Genomic DNA, 18,275 nt, shown 5'->3' on the forward strand with positions numbered 1-18,275 from the left:
ACACCTCTGTGGAAAAACATGGTTTTGTTTGTGTCCTTGGGATTGTATACTTTACTAATTAATATGACTTTATTTAACACTTAGAGTATAAATTGTCTGATGCTCTGAATAAAGTTGGCTACTGCATGAGACTTTAGTCCGCCTCAATTTTAGGTTTTATACTTCCAGGGCCTACCGGCCAATTAGATCGGTAAACACAAGATGGATAAAAAGTTGCCGTCCTAAAGACGGGCCCTGACAGATAATGTCATTCTCACTTTAGGGAAAGCTCCTCAGGATAAAAACAGAGTGGCCAAATCCAACCTCTTCAAGGTGATGGTTTTGATCTTACCTTTGGTCTCAATAAAATTGATACATTTCCTAACGAACTTGAACCCCACTTCATTCAGCTCCACTGTTTTGAGGAAAGGAAAGGAGAGTTAGTTCACAGCACAGTAAGAAGCTCCTACCCCACATGCAAGAGTCACAGGAAGGCACTAGGGCGAGAGTACTGGCGGGGCGGGTGTTCACGTCCACATGCCCTGGAGACTGAAGGACACCATGCTCAAGGTAGGGTCAGACTTTTAAAACACAAAGTGTTTCCGTTTAGCCCTTTATATCACATCTACCCTAACATGAGCAATATCAAATACTGGGGAAATGCACACAATTTTGATCCTCTGTCTAGAACCAGGAGGCGATAATATATTCTCCGTATCCTCTGTACCATTCACACCATAAATTTCAATGGACTGACTTCCCTAGTTCAGTCAATATACTGTTTCAAACCAGAGATAGGCTTCATTTTACACAGATTTGCATGACTGGTACACGTCACCAATACAAGCACTGCCTTGTCACTGGGTCAGTTTCGCGCTTATAATGTGAGGAGTATATAAAGTGGAATTACTTACTTTCTTCCTGTTTTGTTATAGGGCTGTGATAGATCTACAAAAGAAGAGAAACCAAAAAGGCTCAGTTACTGTGACTCACTACAGAGAAGTAGGGCAAATAGGATTAAATTCCATTCCCTCGAAACACTGTCAAAATCCTTAGAGACACTAGAGCTGTAACAAGAAAGGAAAGGCTTTGCTTAAACCTAGTTATCGTTGCCCAGATGCCAAGAAAACACAGTCCCTCAAACTGTACTAGGTGCTCACGCGGTTCGCAGAGCTGAAGCTGCAGCTGACCCACCAGACAGTTACCCAGGTAAAGCTTAGGGCATTTCTGTGCTGGAGCAACACATTAAAAAAAGGGAGTGGTCTTCTCAAGGACACCCAGAAAATGGGCATTACTAGGACAACAGCTAATGTCTACTTCTCTTTGGAAAGGCAAGGGTTCTTCTGAAGGAGACGGCCGAATGTCTCGGAGTCATCTCAAAGTACGCACTCCAATAACTATGTACAAGACCAAAATGGAGATCATGGCTTCCTGTTTTCCTGGTTGTGCCCATGTATCATTAGGAGACTGGATATGCCCTTTCCGTCCTCTAAATGTCATGTTACCCATCAGTACAATGATCATGGCAGGAACAGATGCTCCTTCAGTGTCGAGGACCAGCCTCGAATGGATTCGCACGTTCCCAGGTAGGAGCGTGAGGATTGGAATTATTAAGTAAAAAGTGACAGAGCTAAGAGAGAAATGAGAGACAAAACACAGCATAGCATCAGGAAGGACATTCAGTGAAATAGTGAACCATGCTTTTATTTTCCACATTTCTTTTTATACCCCACTCCAAAGGAGGAGGGAGGAGGCAAGAGACTTAAAAGGAATAAACTGAGCATCTCTGACCTTTGGTCAAGATGGCGCTGATCCACCTCTGTACTCAAAACACTAATTAACCACTCGAGGTCAGGGGCTCTTGTTTTGTAGCCACTTGTTGTCAACAACTTTGAAAGAGCAAAACAAGCTTGAACCCTCTGACCTCTATTCAAGGTGGAATGGACTCACATCTGTGGGCCCCGACACTTCAAGCCCTGATTCTCTTGGACAGCTGAAGCAAAGGCATATGCATGGTGCATATGATCAGTGAACTTGGTGTTTAAGGAAGCAGCAACACTGGTGGGGTGAGGCTGAGGGAATTCAACCCAGGCTCTCCTCTCGGAAAGGAAAAGAGCTGTATGTGTTGCTGTCCTCATGAATATTTCAGTAAGAGGCATTTCTGCATTGCGCAGCCTTTGTTGTGACTTTTTACAAACAAGAGCTTCGGGAAGTCAGTGGCAATCAAGCTGGTGAGGCTGGGACTTGGAATATTTAGGCTTTAGCATCATTCTCCACAAGCCACTGATCTCTTCTGAGCTTCCAGAGTCTAAGGAAGCCGGAGTATGAGTGGACAGACAAATGCCTTGCTCGTAGCATCCCCCAGAGAAACACCACAGGCGAGGAAGGGCAAATGTCAGGTTTCCAAGAAGGGAACCTCATTCTACTAGCTACTACAGCAACAATCTCAGAGATGACTACTACGCTCTTAGTTTTTCCACTTATATTTTTTATTTGTGTTAGGGAAGGGGTGTGCATGTCACGGCACATGTGGTGGTCAGAGGACAACTTACGGGAGTCAGTTGTCTCCTTCCCCCATGCAGGAACTAGGTAATTGAACTCGAGAGGTTCCAGGCTTGACGGCAGGCACCTTGAGCCACTAAGCCATCTCACTCCCTGATTGTGCTCTTCCCTCCATAGGGAACAGAGGACACAAAGAAAGAATATGTTTCCCCCAGCAGGCTAGCTTTTCAGCTTTTCACCTGACAAGAACAAGGAGGAACAGCTGTACCTAAACACTGCAATAGTCCTACAGTTGTTCTTCCAACCGGGGAGGAAGACCCAAATCTAAGACAGCACTACGTTCCTGTTTGTAGGACCGTTTCCACTGGAGTGGTCACAGTAATTCTGGGAGATAAGTAGAATAAAAATCATTTTAAAAGATTTCATCAAGAAGAAAACTGAGGGACAGAGAGTAAAAAATAACTTGCTAAAGTCATCGCCAACTAACAGGAAAAGCAGGACCAGGCATCTGTAGTTCGAACACCATGAGCGATGTTATGTCACATGCAACTAAAAGAAACTACTAGAAAGATGTTGAAGAGACAGTGCTTTCCAACGATTCCTGCTTTTGTTGTTCTAGATCTAGAACCACTTCTGACTCTTCTGAGGACTTGTTCTCTCGACCTGCCTAACAGTGAATTCTGAAAGAGAGCAAGCTAAGTGTGTGGTGCAGGAGAACTTAGAAAAGTCATTTCCAAGGGTGCTAAATGGATGCTTAGTCACATCCATGACAACTCTTTCCCACCCTTCTAGATGGACAAAGCAATTCCACAATGTGAAGAGGGAGCGCTTTTCATTTTTAAGAACTTGTGGGCATAACTACAGAATCCATACTACATACAACAGACAAGTTCTAGGGAAGTCCCTCAACTCTAGAATTCAAGTTGAATTAAACAAGAGTTCAGGAAGTGACAATTCCTTCTAGCTCTAAGATTTAGAATCTAAATAAGCTCCGATCATTTCCCCACGGCAACCACTAGAGGGCACTCATAAACTGACTAATGCTGCTGAGGCTACACTTTTATATAAGGGGTGGAGGGGATGGAGGGTCTGAGGTAACTTACAGGTTCTTTCCCATCCATGGCTTCCATCCATAGTCTTCTATTGGCTTCTGAAGGTGCCTGAAGAGTAATGGTTCCTGGTCTGGAGTGGGAAAAAGACAAGTTTAAATCAGAAAATTCACCTGAGAGAATGGTATCCTGTGCTTCTTTCATCATTTTTTTATATAATTTGAATTAGTGGATATTCATCACACAAAATGATGGATTTTATTATAACATTTTCATAAATGCATGCAATGTACTGCACAAACCAGATTCTTAACATTAATACTATAAGGCTTCTTGTCTGAAAAATTGCTTCAAACTTTTTTAATTCTACTTACTTGTTGGCCAGCAACTATGGTCTAGAAATATAAATACATAACCCACACACACACACCCTCCAAAAATTCCTGTATTAAATGAGACAACAATAATAAGTTGAGTCTTCTGGAAGTGACAAATCACCTTTATAGAAAGGTTTGAAGAGGTGGGTCCATCCCCTTCTAGCTCCTCTTCCATGTGAGAACAAGAAATGTGTTCTTTCTGGAGGATGAAGAAGCAAAGACTCCCAGACTCCAAACCTGATAGCCCCGTGATCCTGGCCTTCCAACCTTAGAACTCTAAGAAAGAAACTTCTGATGCTTATGTATAACCCATTCTCTGGTATTAAAGCAATGAACCGAAGACATTGTTTTCATCCGGACACATTAAAGATTGATGTACCTATTATAATCTATTTCGACCTTCAGAACAGATGGGTTGACTATATTCCTGCAGGCATGAAGTCTCAGTCAGTCTCTAGCTAGCCACAGCATTATGAAGTTTGCCTCTCAGCTTTCTGTATCATTCAGCCTCACCCCGAGGTACTGAATGTAAGAGAAATAACGAGAACTCTCACCGATGCTGGCTCAATCCCTAGGCATCTCTGCACTGCCACTTCTCCGTCTATAATGGTGCTGGAAGATACCCTGGCAGAAGTACTTCCCAGTGCCAACATCAGGAGATTCCTGTCATACTGGTCTGTTTCATTCAAAATACCCCTCACCCAGCAAGCCAAATAATCTTGAACTTAAAAATAACCAAAAGCCAGCACTTGGCTCTAGAAATGAGACTGTTTCAAATTTACCTGTCTCTAAGAACCTCATCCTTTGAGACACAAATATTGTGGAACTGGGAAACCTAGAGCTCTCTATGAAGATAGCTATCAGCCAAATCGCAAAGCCAAATGGAAGGGGAGCAAGCACACGAACAACAGATGTGAAAGTAACCAGTCTGAGAAGGAAATGCCCTGGAGCCACTCGTCAAAACCAGCTGCCCTAGCACGGGCTCGCTTTGGGCCCCAGAGAAAGGCTGGAAGTATCAACGTATGTCACTAAGAAAAGCATCCGGAGATTCTTCAGAGCGACAAATAGCCAGATTCAAAGACTAGTATTAAAGACAAGACAAGAGACTGGAAAAAGGACTAAGTTCTAGCCCAGTCTCCCTCATGTAGGATCCATTATGACCTCTGACAAACCGTTTGCCCTCCTGGAAGGTCCACTTGCCCATTTGCAGCAAGCAGGCCATCATATAGAGGGCAAGGCGGAAGGAGGTGGCCTTCCTTAGAAACTCAAACAGCTGGACTTGGGCCCTGGTCCTACCATTTAGTAGTCGCGTTACTCAAGCTGGTTAACTTTTCTTTGTTTCTTTCTATTCCTTTGCAAACTTGAGGTAATAGCCACATCTACTCTATATGATGAAGACTAAAGAAAATTACATTCAAAAGGCCGAGAACAGGATCGGACAGGCAGGAGACACTTGGCAAGCAACATCACTTGCTGAAACTATTGTTAAGACCCTCCAAACTCTCGTGTGATGTGAGCCCACTGTTTCAAATATTGGAACAAACATTAATTTTTATAATGAAATTAGATCTTTCAGAACTAGAAAAAAAAGGGATTAAGAGACCTTTGCTTGGCACTCCAAAGAGCGTGAGTCAATGTGTGTGATACCTGCTGGGAAGCCTGGCTCTTTCTGAGATCAGGTAGTCAAGAGGGGAAGTAGCTGCAACAGACCTGACTGTCCCTCTTGCAGAGAAGTGTATCCGCATCTCTTCATTGTGATTTTGCTTATTTTAATTGATAATAGCATAGGAAAACAAAGGAAATGGCTGTGGAGACCACAGACCAGGGTGTTGCCTTGCTACAGAGTCAGTTAATATATTTGAGTCTTGGTGTCCTGCCGGTGGCCATGTCAGAGGAACAACAGGTGACAACTGACTTCAGGGCATCAGCCCACCAGGAAACAAAACCCTGATGGGTAAATCTCAGTGACGCAAGGCCCCAAGACCAGAAAGCCCAGAATGTCTTTGGTTTCTGCTGTGCCTTCACTTGCTTTCTGTTGCCATCTCTCTCTGATATCGGGCATGGTGTGAATGACTGTGTGAGGAGATTCCCCACTGCCTATAATGTAGTGTTTATCTCATGGAAACCATCCCATAGGGCATTTTTTAACTGTCCTGAAGATTATTTCTTCCTAAGCTGTACTGTCTAATTGATAATGTTAGTTTAAATAGAGTTTTGACGATAAATATTAAAATAAGGATGTGTCGTACAGCTAGAACACATGAGTTTCTATTGAGGAGCCATGTGGCTTAGGTTCATGATTAAGAAAAACAATTGAGTACCACTAGCCCAGCTAGCTTAAATTCTTCTAATCTTTCTTTGATTTTTGTTTTTACAAGACAGGGTTTCTCTGTAGCTTTGGAGCCTGTCCTCGAATGAGCTCTTGTAGACCAGGCTGGCCTCGAAATCACAGAGATCTGCCTGCCCTTGCTTCCCGAGTGCTGAGATTAAAGGCGTGTGCGACCACCACCCAGCAAATTCTTTTAATCTTAATGTTGGGAAGTGTGTTCACAGGTTTTGGAGTGCATCATAGCTGAAACAAAGCTTTGAAAATAACTTAAAGTTAGAATAAAACATTTCTGTCAAAGAGCTTTGAGGTGAAAAACCCAAGAAGACAGGGCACATAGCTAAATAAGGAACTCTTTAAGGTCAGGGAACCAGAACAAAGCAGCCCAAGAATTATTAGGTGATGTGTCTTTCTTGCTAGGATTGGCTGATGACCTTGTACCTATTTTTGCCCTCAATCTCCAGATATAAAAAACAATTGATGAGGGGGTATAAACTCCAAAGATTTAAAGTAGAGCTGAATTTACATGAATAAAATTTAGATTTGTGGTTCCTTTAAGATTCCTTATAAGATTCCCTCTCAAAATAAGTAATAAAGTAATTGGTCCTTTCTTTGTAAATACAAAACACAGCTTGCCAATAAAAGAATGTCTTGCTTGCTTACACACTGTTAATGCATAACAAGCTGCTTGGGTATGAATGTATGTGGGTTCTTGGGATAATTTTTCACCTGTAATATGTAAAATGTTTAATCATGTAAGGGATATGGGGAAACAATGCTGTTTTTTACTTGTGTTCATTGTAATCATTCACTTGAAAAATAGAATATAACCATATTGTGATTTTAATATTGCCTGAAAGATTTTGCTGGGGTTTATAAGCTGTAAGGGAGAGAATAAAGGCAGAATTAGAAGGAAAACATCAAGAATAAGAGAAGGAAATAAACAGGAAAATAATAGATGCTAGAGAGGAAGAATAAAGAAGGAAACCATCAAGAGAGAGTGTGAGTGTCGTCTTCCCTTGCCCCCTCAGATAAAATGGTCTAGTGTGAGGACTGCGGATTCCCTTTGAGCCCTGCGCTACTAAAGGCTGGTCCCTCGGGCAGCAAAGTGTCCTCATGAATATAATGGTGTGAGGGGATTCAATAAGACAAGGTTTTAAAGGGAAAATAATATGGAAACTAAAATCCTAGATGCATCATAACTTTAGATACTGGCCTCTACTCTAAATAGTCCTCAGAATTCTGGGGAAGAATAAAAACAACACACCTACGAATTAACAACAAATTTACAACCTACAGTGAAACAAGCTTAGCACATAAACAAGTGCCACAGCCTCTCGCCCAGGGCCAAACTGTGATTGCTTTCAGTTAGGGAAATTAGCTACACGTAGCTGGCAAATTGAAGGCAAAAAGGGAATCAACATGGAATCAGACATGGAAAATTCAATCACTTGAAAGTGATTAAGTCTTGATGCTGAAAAACCAGAGATACTACAGGTTCACGCAGTGAAGTCAGAGCCCACAGATATTTTTTTCTTTTTATCCTATAGGGCCTGATGTTATCAGGAAAATGGGTGCCAATCATTTCATTACTGGTAGCAGTATTCACTATCACAGTCCTTTTGACTGACATCATCTATTTATTAACAAAGACATCATAAAGACCCACAAACCAAAATCATGAGGGTCCTAAAATATCCCAATTTTGAAATAGGGCAACAGGCTAGTAGTTACTTATTTCTGGATAGGAAAACGTCCTAATCTCTCAGTCTAACTGATCTTGTTGATATCAGTCCCTAATGATTTTTCTATGATATTATAATTTATTAAGGTCCTTTCTAGCCATGTGATAATTTTACAAAATTCTTCTCCATTACTCATTGCCTGGTATACAAAAGAGTTGATGATGATGATGATGATGATGATGATGATGATGATGATGATGATGATAATAATAACAATAATAGCTTATCCGATGAATTTTGAACCACCTTCTTAGCCAGAAAGCATGCCTATCATCACAATGTTAAATGCTTTCACTTTAAAGGACAGGTATCTTTTTCTTTCATATTACGGTTTCCAATTTTGTTTTTTTAGAGGATTTCTGTGTTTGCCAGTCTGTGAGTCTCTGAGTCTTTTCCTTCAGCTCTTTGTTTTTCTGTTTATTTGTTTGTTTTGTGCTATTCAACTTTGTTTGTTTTAATTTTATCTTATTTTTTATTCCTGATTGTTTTCTAATGCGTGAGCAAGGAAGGGTGTAGACTTGGATAGGCGGGGAGATGGAAACGATCTGGGACAAGCTGGGAGAGTGGGGATCATAACCATATGTATTGTATGAAAAAAATCTATTTTCAATTTCAGAAAAATAAAAGTATGAGGTGCAATTATCCTTCACTAAACTGTTTGCTTTTAGGGAAGAGAAAAAGAAGGCATTGGAGAGAAACAATACAATCATGCCCCAAATTTGCTAGCAGTGGTTCTAATGTTTGGGGTCAATAAACTATTCTAGTTCACATACATGTCTTCAAAGTAGGAAAAACATGCACTGTTTTACAGTAAGTATGAAAAAACTCCCCAATATCACCTCTACCCTTGGCCCTATCTGTCTTCCTTTCAAAATTGTGTCAGTCTACTCCCCAAGTGATACAAGAGCATCTTCAAAAGAACAAGTATGATTATTCTGTCACTTTTGCAGCATTGAGAAGAAACCAAATTTTTATATATGTGACAGCAAGTTAAATTCTAGGGGAGGTGCTTTCTGCCCAGAGCCAGTGAGGTAAATATGACTAAGGGATATACAGAAAACAAAAACAAAAACAAAACAAACAAAAAACAAACCAGCCCCAAACCTAGTCTAACAGGGACCCCTTGTGGAAAGCACACTGAGGGGCAGGACTAGCATTGGCCTATATATAAATTGCTCATGTTCAGCAACAAGAAATCAGAGAGAAAAATACAAGACCCAGCTAAACTCATGGATGGTACACAGTGACCCCATAAATTCCCAGTATCCCAACTTACCTTTCATTAGTTTCTATATCAAAACAGAATCTCTTGTCAATGGACTCTGTCTTTCTTCTCACGCAATATTTTAATGTTAAGTCCACAGGTCCCTGATATGAAAGAAACATTAACAGGTACTTATTCAAAATGTACAGAAGTGTCTTCTGTCTCCTGTGGTGTCTTCAGGGTCACTTGGATGGTGTCGAGCAAGACACCAGGAGCAATGTGTTGACTCACTGAGAACCGCTACCTTCAAATCTTACAATAACATGGTAGATGGTGTCTCACCATTCTAAGCATAAGTGGCCACGACTGGGGGAAAATGTTCACAGAGCCCTTCCCAAGCGCGGCAGATCCAATAGGAAGCTAAGGGCACTGCAGGAGAAGGACATATCACCTAAGGGCACTGCAGGAGAAATGGACTGCCCAAACAGCATTAAGTATACACAATAAAATTTTCATGAAGCTTCTGAGAAGGGACGCTGCAGCCGTGTAAGTAGCTATCTGAGATCATCTATAGAATGTGTGAGAAAAGTTGAGCATAGAAGCTTCCTAATGGATGTGGTAGTGAACGCTTTCAGGATAACAAAAACCATAAAAACGATCTCTCTAGAGGTAGGAAAAGAGTGGGGAAATAAGCTAATTTGTTTATTAATCAAAGCAGCATCTTGATATCTGACACATGTGGGATAGTGTGGTTCATAACAGTACTGTGGAAAAACAAATCTGCCAAACCCGGTGGTGGCCACAGACAAACTACCTGATCCGCCATTGTTTATTCCCCTCTGTTGTCCCCCATCAGGAACAATGTGACACCGGAAGGGAGGTAACGTTTAGTTAGCACTTACAATGAACCACATACTATACAAGGTATTTTTAATTAATTGACTGCTTATTATTTTCTGCATTTGTTTTACACAAACTTCCCTCACAGTAACCCTGACAGAGAGCAGAATCTGAGCAACAAAATGCCTGAAGTTAGTAAGGTCATGCGAGTTAGTAAGGTCGAAGTAGCTAGCATTAAACTAGGAAGCTTAAGATCTGGGGTACTGCCTTAGTTACCTTAGTTACTTTAGTTACCATTTACTGGCTATGTGATCCTGGCAAATCAATTTCTCTCTTGAGTCTTAACTTCACACTCTATTAGTAACAATAGCACCATAGGCCTACTGCCTCAAAATCGGAAACACTTCTTAAGCTCCAGATCTGTACCTATGGCACTAGGCCATCCAAACAATATGACTCTTTGGCAAATACCAATTTACTCAAATGCAAAAAGGAATTAGATCACAGAGCTGAGATTTATACCCAGTTCAGACACTGTGGTATATGTACACACCTGTAATATTAACACTCCAACCTGATGGGGAAGAAGAACATGTTCAGGGCTGGACTGGATTACACAGTGAGATCCCGTCTCAAAATTTAAAATCTATAAATGAAACTTAATGTATACGTGACTTCAGATCTTGATGCTCTTTGGTTAACTGGGTACTGCTCTCGGCATGTTTGGCCTTTTTTTTTTTTTTTTTTTTTTTTGGAAACAAGGCTGCTTTTTTAATTGCAATCAAATATGCTGTCTGAAGTCAGCCAGGGCCCCTGAGCCCAACCAGGGATCCAATGTGCCACCTCAATGAGAGGGTGGGAGCTGGGGTAAGGGTGGTTGGCTTCTTGCCCTCCTCACCACCTGTACCTGAGAAGCCAGAGTACTGTTTCCACTGTGGTCAGCACAGCCTCTGGTCTTGTACGGGCCAATCCTTTCTGTTTCCACTATAAGAACCCAACCCTCCATTAAGCCTTCAGTATGCTGCTCTTATCCTAACGCTTGGGATGTCCTGTGCAAGCTTCTTACACTGGGCGACACGGTCACGTAGGCACCCTCTCTCTTTAGCCTTCACACCATTCAGCATCAGCAGTGTGGCAGCTTAGGATCCTAGGCCCCAGCCACGCCGCTCCAGCTGCATCTCAGCCACCACCACGTATTTCATCTCCCACGGGTGTAGAACACTTCACGTACAAATCCTGCTCCTTAATGACTCGATGACAGAGCATGTTCGGTTCTCTCCACCCAAAGTGATTGTTGGTGTGAAGAGGCTGCTACTTGTCCTATAAACCATGCTCAGCTCTACTCCAACTCTACACATGGCCTGCCCCATGCTTTGTAACTTACGGGAAAATGTCTTCTTTCCAGGGCCTCACCTGACTGAGAAAGCTTTAAGGACATAGATAATGTCTTATTCGTCTATGTATCTCTGGTCCCTAGTAAACAGGGCTCAAAAGAATTTATGAACACAATCATCACCCCTTTTACTTTCCTCATGACGAAGAGAAACCTGAGTAACAAGAAACCATTAACTTGTGGTCAAAAGGCAAGTTTGCCACGGAACTAGTATTGAACCCCAGTTCTTTAATGTATGGATGAGCTGGGAGGGTGGGGTGGCACAAGTGTAGACTTGTAGTAAGTGCCCTTCCAGGCACATCACCAGTCCCATAAAGCAGTTAACTAATCTCAAAACCCATCACTCTTTCTCTTTTCCGTTATGTCTAACATGGGAAGATAAAATTCTGATAAAATACTACTTTAGAGGAAACCGGTAAACCGAGCATTATAAATAAGACCTCACGGTTACTAGGGAACACTGGTAAGTGTCACAGTAAGAAAGAGGGCCAATTGTTCCATCTGTAAATTGGGTTCATGATATATGCCCTACAGTGCCGCTAAGAGAGGGAATAAGGTACACGGTAGCATATATCCTTGGAAGACAGTTAGCATTCAGGAAAAATGGTTCTACTACAACTACTAACATCATTGAATCATTTATCTGTTATTTACCTTTCAGAAACACGAAGTACCACTAGGAATGGTGTCAGAAGATTGACAAGAAACAATTATTTCCAAATACAAACGGAGTGAATTCAGTAACTACTTCTATTCAGTCACTACCTTCTCAGTGGGAGCTTGGTTCCTCTTTCCATTCCTTACATTAAAAGCGCTCAGGCTCAGGGCCAGGCATGCATGCCTTTCGTCCCAGCACTCAGGAGGGAGAGGCAGGTGCATCTCTGAGTTCATGGAGGCCTGGTACTATACACAGTGAGTTCCAGGACAGTCAGGGCTACAGAGACTCTGTCTCAGAAAAGAAGAAGCCTGCTTAGGCACACTGTTGGGCTCCCACAGTTGCAGGTTTGCCACAGTCCACTCAATGAAACAAGGGGGAAAGAAAAACTCAATTGTTCTCATATGCTAGGAGCACACAAATGCTAGGGTCTACTGATTTTCTCTTTGGCACAGTGCCCTTTGGAACAGGAATGCAAAAAAAAAATGTCTAAAAGTTATTACTTTCTCTGAAAAGAGAGCTAATGTCCAGACACCAGACAATAATTTGTATAGAATAAAAAAGTAGAAATAGGAAGTAGCTCAGTTACAAGCAGCACAAAGTCCAGGGTTTACCCCAAACGCCACATAAACTGGTCATAGTGACACACTCGGGTAATTCCAGAATTCAGGAAATGAAACTTGCAGGATAAGGAATTCAAGGTCAGGTTTTACAACAAAATGAGTTTGAAGCCATCCTGGGCTACTGCGAACCCCATCTCAACAACCCCCATGCCCTAACATGAAAGGGAAAACCAAAAGACTGCGGCTAGTATTGCTCATAAGCACTCGCCACGCAGATACAACAGACCCGTTCAGCCTGACTGGGGACAATTTCTGTGCTGCAGCCCAAAATGAATTTGCGAAAGCCTACTTATACATTTACCTAAGGGTGTACCCCAGCTTGAACCTACATTTAAGGTACAATAGAAGGCTCTGTACTTAAAGACTAAGGCAAAAAATGGTTTCCAAGAGTCTGCAATCAAAATCAGTCCCCTCGAATTTTCTACATACAAGCTATACAGGACTGGTCGTCTACAAAAATGGTTATTAACAGAAACAGGGAGGTTTCTCCAAATTCCTATCCACCTAAATCGAGTCTTTGAGTGTTGTAGGGTTATAGCCCCACCCATTGGGGGCGTGTTCGCCTCGGGCTAATGTTTACTGATAAATCTGCTGGGTGTGATCCCAGCAGCCCCTTTTCTCTGCTTTTCCTGTTCTCCGCGGGAACCTGTGGTCCTGTAAGTCTATTTCCCTATTAAAGCTGTTTGTATTTAAAAAAGAAGAAGAAGAAGAAGAAGAAGAAGAAGAAGAAGAAGAAGAAGAAGAAGAAGAAGAAGAGGAAGAAGAGGAAGAAGAGGAAGAAGAGGAAGAAGAGGAAGAAGAGGAAGAAGAGGAAGAAGAGGAAGAAGAGGAAGAAGAGGAAGAAGAGGAAGAAGAGGAAGAAGAGGAAGAAGAGGAAGAAGAGGAAGAAGAGGAAGAAGAGGAAGAAGAGGAAGAAGAGGAAGAAGAGGAAGAAGAGGAAGAAGAGGAAGAAGAGGAAGAAGAGGAAGAAGAGGAAGAAGAGGAAGAAGAGGAAGAAGAGGAAGAAGAGGAAGAAGAGGAAGAAGAGGAAGAAGAGGAAGAAGAGGAAGAAGAGGAAGAAGAGAGGAAGAAGAGGAAGAAGAGGAAGAAGAGGAAGAAGAGGAAGAAGAAGGGGGATTAACTGGTTTTATGGGATGATTGGTTTTTGTGAATTACTGTTTATAGAAAATTGTATTGGTACTGTTTCTTGTATATTGATATATTGAATATTGAATGTGAGTGTTCCTACCTCTATTTTTGTATGAGTATGCTTATAACTTTGTCTATATTGTATTGATACATCTACCATATTACAATGTACATTTCTACCTCTGATACTATGACATTGTTTACAGTTGAAGATCATTGGCTTCATATATTACACAGTTGTTTATTCTTTTAGTCTTCAAGTTAGATAGGTATTGAGAATTATATGTTTGTCATATTTATTTTTAAGTTAATCAGGTCTTTTAGTTACATAGAGATTATATTTAGTATAGATAGTATGATCTTCAGCCTCTTCGAAGAGCTGTAGAAAATGGCCTTTAATCTAACCTAAAATTTCTGTGCCAACGAGACACAATTACTCCTGGCAACGCCACTCTACTCCCGAGAGAACATTGAGCACCAAAGACACTCCACTGGGAGCTTGTCTTCTTAGCAGAACTGGCCTTTGGGTTAAGAAAAGCCCATACCTCAACTTCTGACAAAGATACAGAATATCCCTAAGTGGATGAAACAGGATTGTCTTATCCTGCCAAGACAGGGTAGGATAGTTCTAAGAATGGTATGCCAGTTATGTTAGGCCTTAGCCAAAGTTGGTTGACTCAACATTGCAAACGAGACTTTGGGTGATTGCCCAGGTAGTCAGTTGTCTCTGTCAATTGTTGCACATTTTGGATATCTCTCATTTGTTAAGTAATATTTATTCCCTTCTCAGATCTTTGACGGAGTTGAAGATTATATAATTGTAGTTACTCTCTATGTTATTTAGACTCCTTGAGATAGAATGTTTAGCAAAACTTTTGTTCTCAATATTGTTTGTTATATTCATTATTTGTTATTATTGTATATAGTTGTATTTGGTTTAGTTCTATCTTATTTAGACAAAAGGGGGAGATGTAGGGATATAGCCCCACCCATTGGGGGCATGTTTGCCTCGGGCTAATGTTTACTGATAAATCTGCTGGGCATGATCCCAGCAGCCCCTTTTCTCTGCTTTTCCTGTTCTCCGCGGGAACCTGTGGTCCTGTAAGTCTATTTCCCTATTAAAGCTGTATATATTTTTATAATCTGTCTGCATTCATTTACGTCGTCACAGAGTGTATACTTAAAGCTTCCAATAATAGGAAAATAGTTAAAAGGTGCACACTGACAGCAGGTATGAGAGCAAATGAAAGGAGTACATTCAGAAAATAAATTATGTGAAGATCAGTTTTTACCTATAGAAACTGCCATGCATGGAAAGGATCAGACTCTTTCAGGGGAGTAAACGACCCTCTCCCTGGTAAACTTACCTCGGCACTTTGAAAAGTAGAAGGCTTGCAAAGGACAGAAGAAACATGAACTACTTACAGAGATTTTAATGTGGGTGTGGGTGATTCTAACTTCAGGCAACAGGCAACAGACACATACACACACGCATGCGCGCGCACACACACATAGAGAGACAGAGAAAGAGAGACAGAGAGAGAGACAGAGAGATACACACACACATATACACACATACTTTTTTTTGGTTTTCTGAGACAAGTTTTCTCTATGTAACAGCCCTGGTTGCCCTGGAACTCATTCTTTGGACCAAGCTGGTCTCAAACTTACAGAGATCCACCTGATTCTGCCTCCTGAGTGCTGGGAACAAAGGTGTGCGCCACCACTGGCCAACACACACACTTTTAATAAAGGCATTCTGGAAATTATATTTTTAAAACTCACTACTTCGAAGAATCATCCACATTTAGGATAAGTTCATTGTATAAGCGATGGGCAATTGTAATACTAAATAGGCTGAAAACATAAAGATACAATCATAAACCCTGATGGTAGGACCTGTGTATGATGTAACACACCTGTTAATACCAGCACTCAGGAGTCTGAGGCAAGAGACTTGCTGCAAGTTCAAGCCATGCGTGTGCTACACAATGTGTTCAAGGCCAGCCTGGGTCACAGAAGAAGAGCTTTTCTCAAAACACAAACCAATTAATAATAACAAAGTCCTGATCTTAGTCACGGCCCACGTAACCTTGGGCCAAAGAGAACATGCAAAATCCTGGCTTTATGTGACAGTGATAGAATTCATTCTTTTGACACTTTGTCATTATATGTTCTTTTCTGAGATGCACTCACACAAATGGGCCCACAAAGCAGCAGTAACAAGAACTGACCTGCTTAGCACCTGGCTTCTGTTCCATCGGTGTCATGGTGAGTGTCCTGGTCTCTTTCTCATACCGACAGTAGTATTTCACCCAAGATATCCCCAGAGCCCCTACAAAGACAGGAAAAAGAGAGCTAGTAGAATGTTTCAGCTTCCCAAAGCGGAAGATGTTCACTGTTTTTGCTTTTTTTTTTCTCCAGTGCTTGAAATTGAACCCAAGGTGCCGAGTCCCAGCCTATTGCTTGCTCTTCACAGACAAAGCCCAGGTCCATCGCTGCCCAGCGCCTGTGCTCTATCTTTACCTAGCCCACCTACCCACTGTGCCCACAGAGATCCTCACCGACTGCTTCCAATCTCCATTCTTGGCTCATTTCAAACCTACTCTCCCTGCAACCGTTTCTAGGAATAGAGTCACCTATGCATCCAAAAGTTGGAAAGGCCCTGCCAGTGTTCCTCTTTCGTGGAACCTCTCATTTGACTTCCACTGGGTTGTAGCCACTCTGATCCTTACATGTCTCGCCTCCAGCAATCTCAACTTCTCCTACGCCTTTAGCAATGAATTGGTTAAAGAATGATATCCTTGTCTGGTTTTCCTAATACTTACCACACTTACCAATAAAATATAGATGTACTTTTTCTCCCATTAATCATTTCAAGCAGACTTTTCTCATTGCCCCATTTCTGATTCACTCCTAGCAAACCTGTCTTCACCATTTTGCTAGAGCATTACTTTAAAGTAAATCACACAGGCTTTCCTACTCTCTCCAACCAACTTAGCCCACCCTCAAAGCCCTGCATAATTTGATCAAACTGACAATTCTGGACTTGTCACTGGGCACCCTCACCTCTATGTCACTGAATTACATTCAGTTCCCAAATACTTAAATGGGCATATAATTTGTACTGTAAACCCAACGTGTATTTAAAATGGATTGCATACAACATATATCTTAGAATGAATAATTCCATCAGGACAACACAGGCTATCCTTGAGAAACCAAGACCTAAGCATGAAGCCTGTTCTCTAACGCTCCTGCACCTCTCCTCATACTGCAGCACACCCCTGGAGTTCTCTACCAACCCCTATCCATTCTCTTTTCACCTGCCCTGCCCTCAGTGCACGTTCAAGCTCTAGCTCAAACATCACTTCCTCAGAGAAGCTCTTAGATAGATGCCCCAAAGAGGGTGCTCAAAATGTCTCGTGAAAATACTTTCCTATCTCTCCTATCAGTCTGAGAAATGCTTTGAGATTAAAAAAAGAAAGGAAACATGTTAACCCCCCCCCCTCTCCTATCTTTTTACTGTGTGTGTGTGTTTCTCTCAATGTGTTACATGGCATTTGGCAGAAACGATGCTCCGTGAGCATTCATTCACCTGAGCGGCAGCCATTTGACAAGATAGAAAACTGAGGCACAGAAGCACCATACAGTATGTAGCAAGGTTCTCAACTATGGGCAATTTTACTGTATTGTAGATAGCTTAGGTGGTCGTGTATGGAGAGTCCTTCAAACACAAAGTGATGAGCAAACTAGGGTGCTGCTCACCACTGTACACTAGACAGGCCCTCAGGCTGGTAGGTGGGATAGCATACGCTGGAAAGATTATCAGTTTTGGCACAGGATACAGCTGAACTCAATCTTAGATCGAGTGCCTGCTCTAAGCCTCAGTGGTCTCTGCTGTAAAATGAACAGAATATGGAATCAAAGATTAAATGGTGTGAGATTTCTAGAGCACTGCACATAGCATATGCAAGAAATACGATCTTTCTGCCTTCTTGGTCCTACCTCTTTGACCCAAACAAACTTCACCGTACACAATTAACATTCCTCATCTTGAATCACAGAGGAAAAATAGAATCTAGATCTTACTACTCTAGAGTCACCATAACCCTAACTCCCTCTCAAGTTTCTCCCTTTTGTATTTCTTCTGTTCCCGCCCTGCCCTCCAAGGCATTGTATCTGGCAAGAATCTATGAACACAGGGGTTCCCAGCCTTCAGAAAGGCAAAGAGGCAAGTCAACTGAAGCCCAGGGGATGGCCCTGCATGCCCACACACATTTCTCCTGGGTATAGAGATAGCCTTCGATGGTTGGCTGTCCCGGAAGTTTGCATGTCTGAGGAGCTTCTTTCATCCTTTTCTTGAGTTCCTCCATCTCTTCTCGGGTGCTGGAGAAATGATTTCTTGTCTGTCAAGATATCATTACAACCATTATCAGTATTATCACCAACAA

General features: G+C 41.8%; 1 protein-coding gene across 1 annotated transcript in view; it reads right to left on the minus strand.

Moving 5' to 3' along the window:
- Ophn1 (oligophrenin 1) overlaps positions 1 to 18,275 on the minus strand; it is a 333,717-nt gene that overhangs the window by 136,121 nt on the left and 179,321 nt on the right. Inside the window, exons 10-15 of the mRNA XM_057759550.1 lie at positions 18,101 to 18,230; positions 16,056 to 16,156; positions 9,255 to 9,346; positions 3,585 to 3,663; positions 894 to 927; positions 332 to 394 (exon numbers count right to left, since the gene is read on the minus strand). Of these exons, the coding sequence (XP_057615533.1) occupies positions 332 to 394; positions 894 to 927; positions 3,585 to 3,663; positions 9,255 to 9,346; positions 16,056 to 16,156; positions 18,101 to 18,230 (499 nt within the window). The remainder of the gene's footprint in view (positions 1 to 331; positions 395 to 893; positions 928 to 3,584; positions 3,664 to 9,254; positions 9,347 to 16,055; positions 16,157 to 18,100; positions 18,231 to 18,275) is intronic.

Source organism: Chionomys nivalis, chromosome X (assembly GCF_950005125.1).
Source record: "Chionomys nivalis chromosome X, mChiNiv1.1, whole genome shotgun sequence".
In the NCBI taxonomy this organism is placed as follows: Eukaryota; Metazoa; Chordata; class Mammalia; order Rodentia; family Cricetidae; genus Chionomys; species Chionomys nivalis.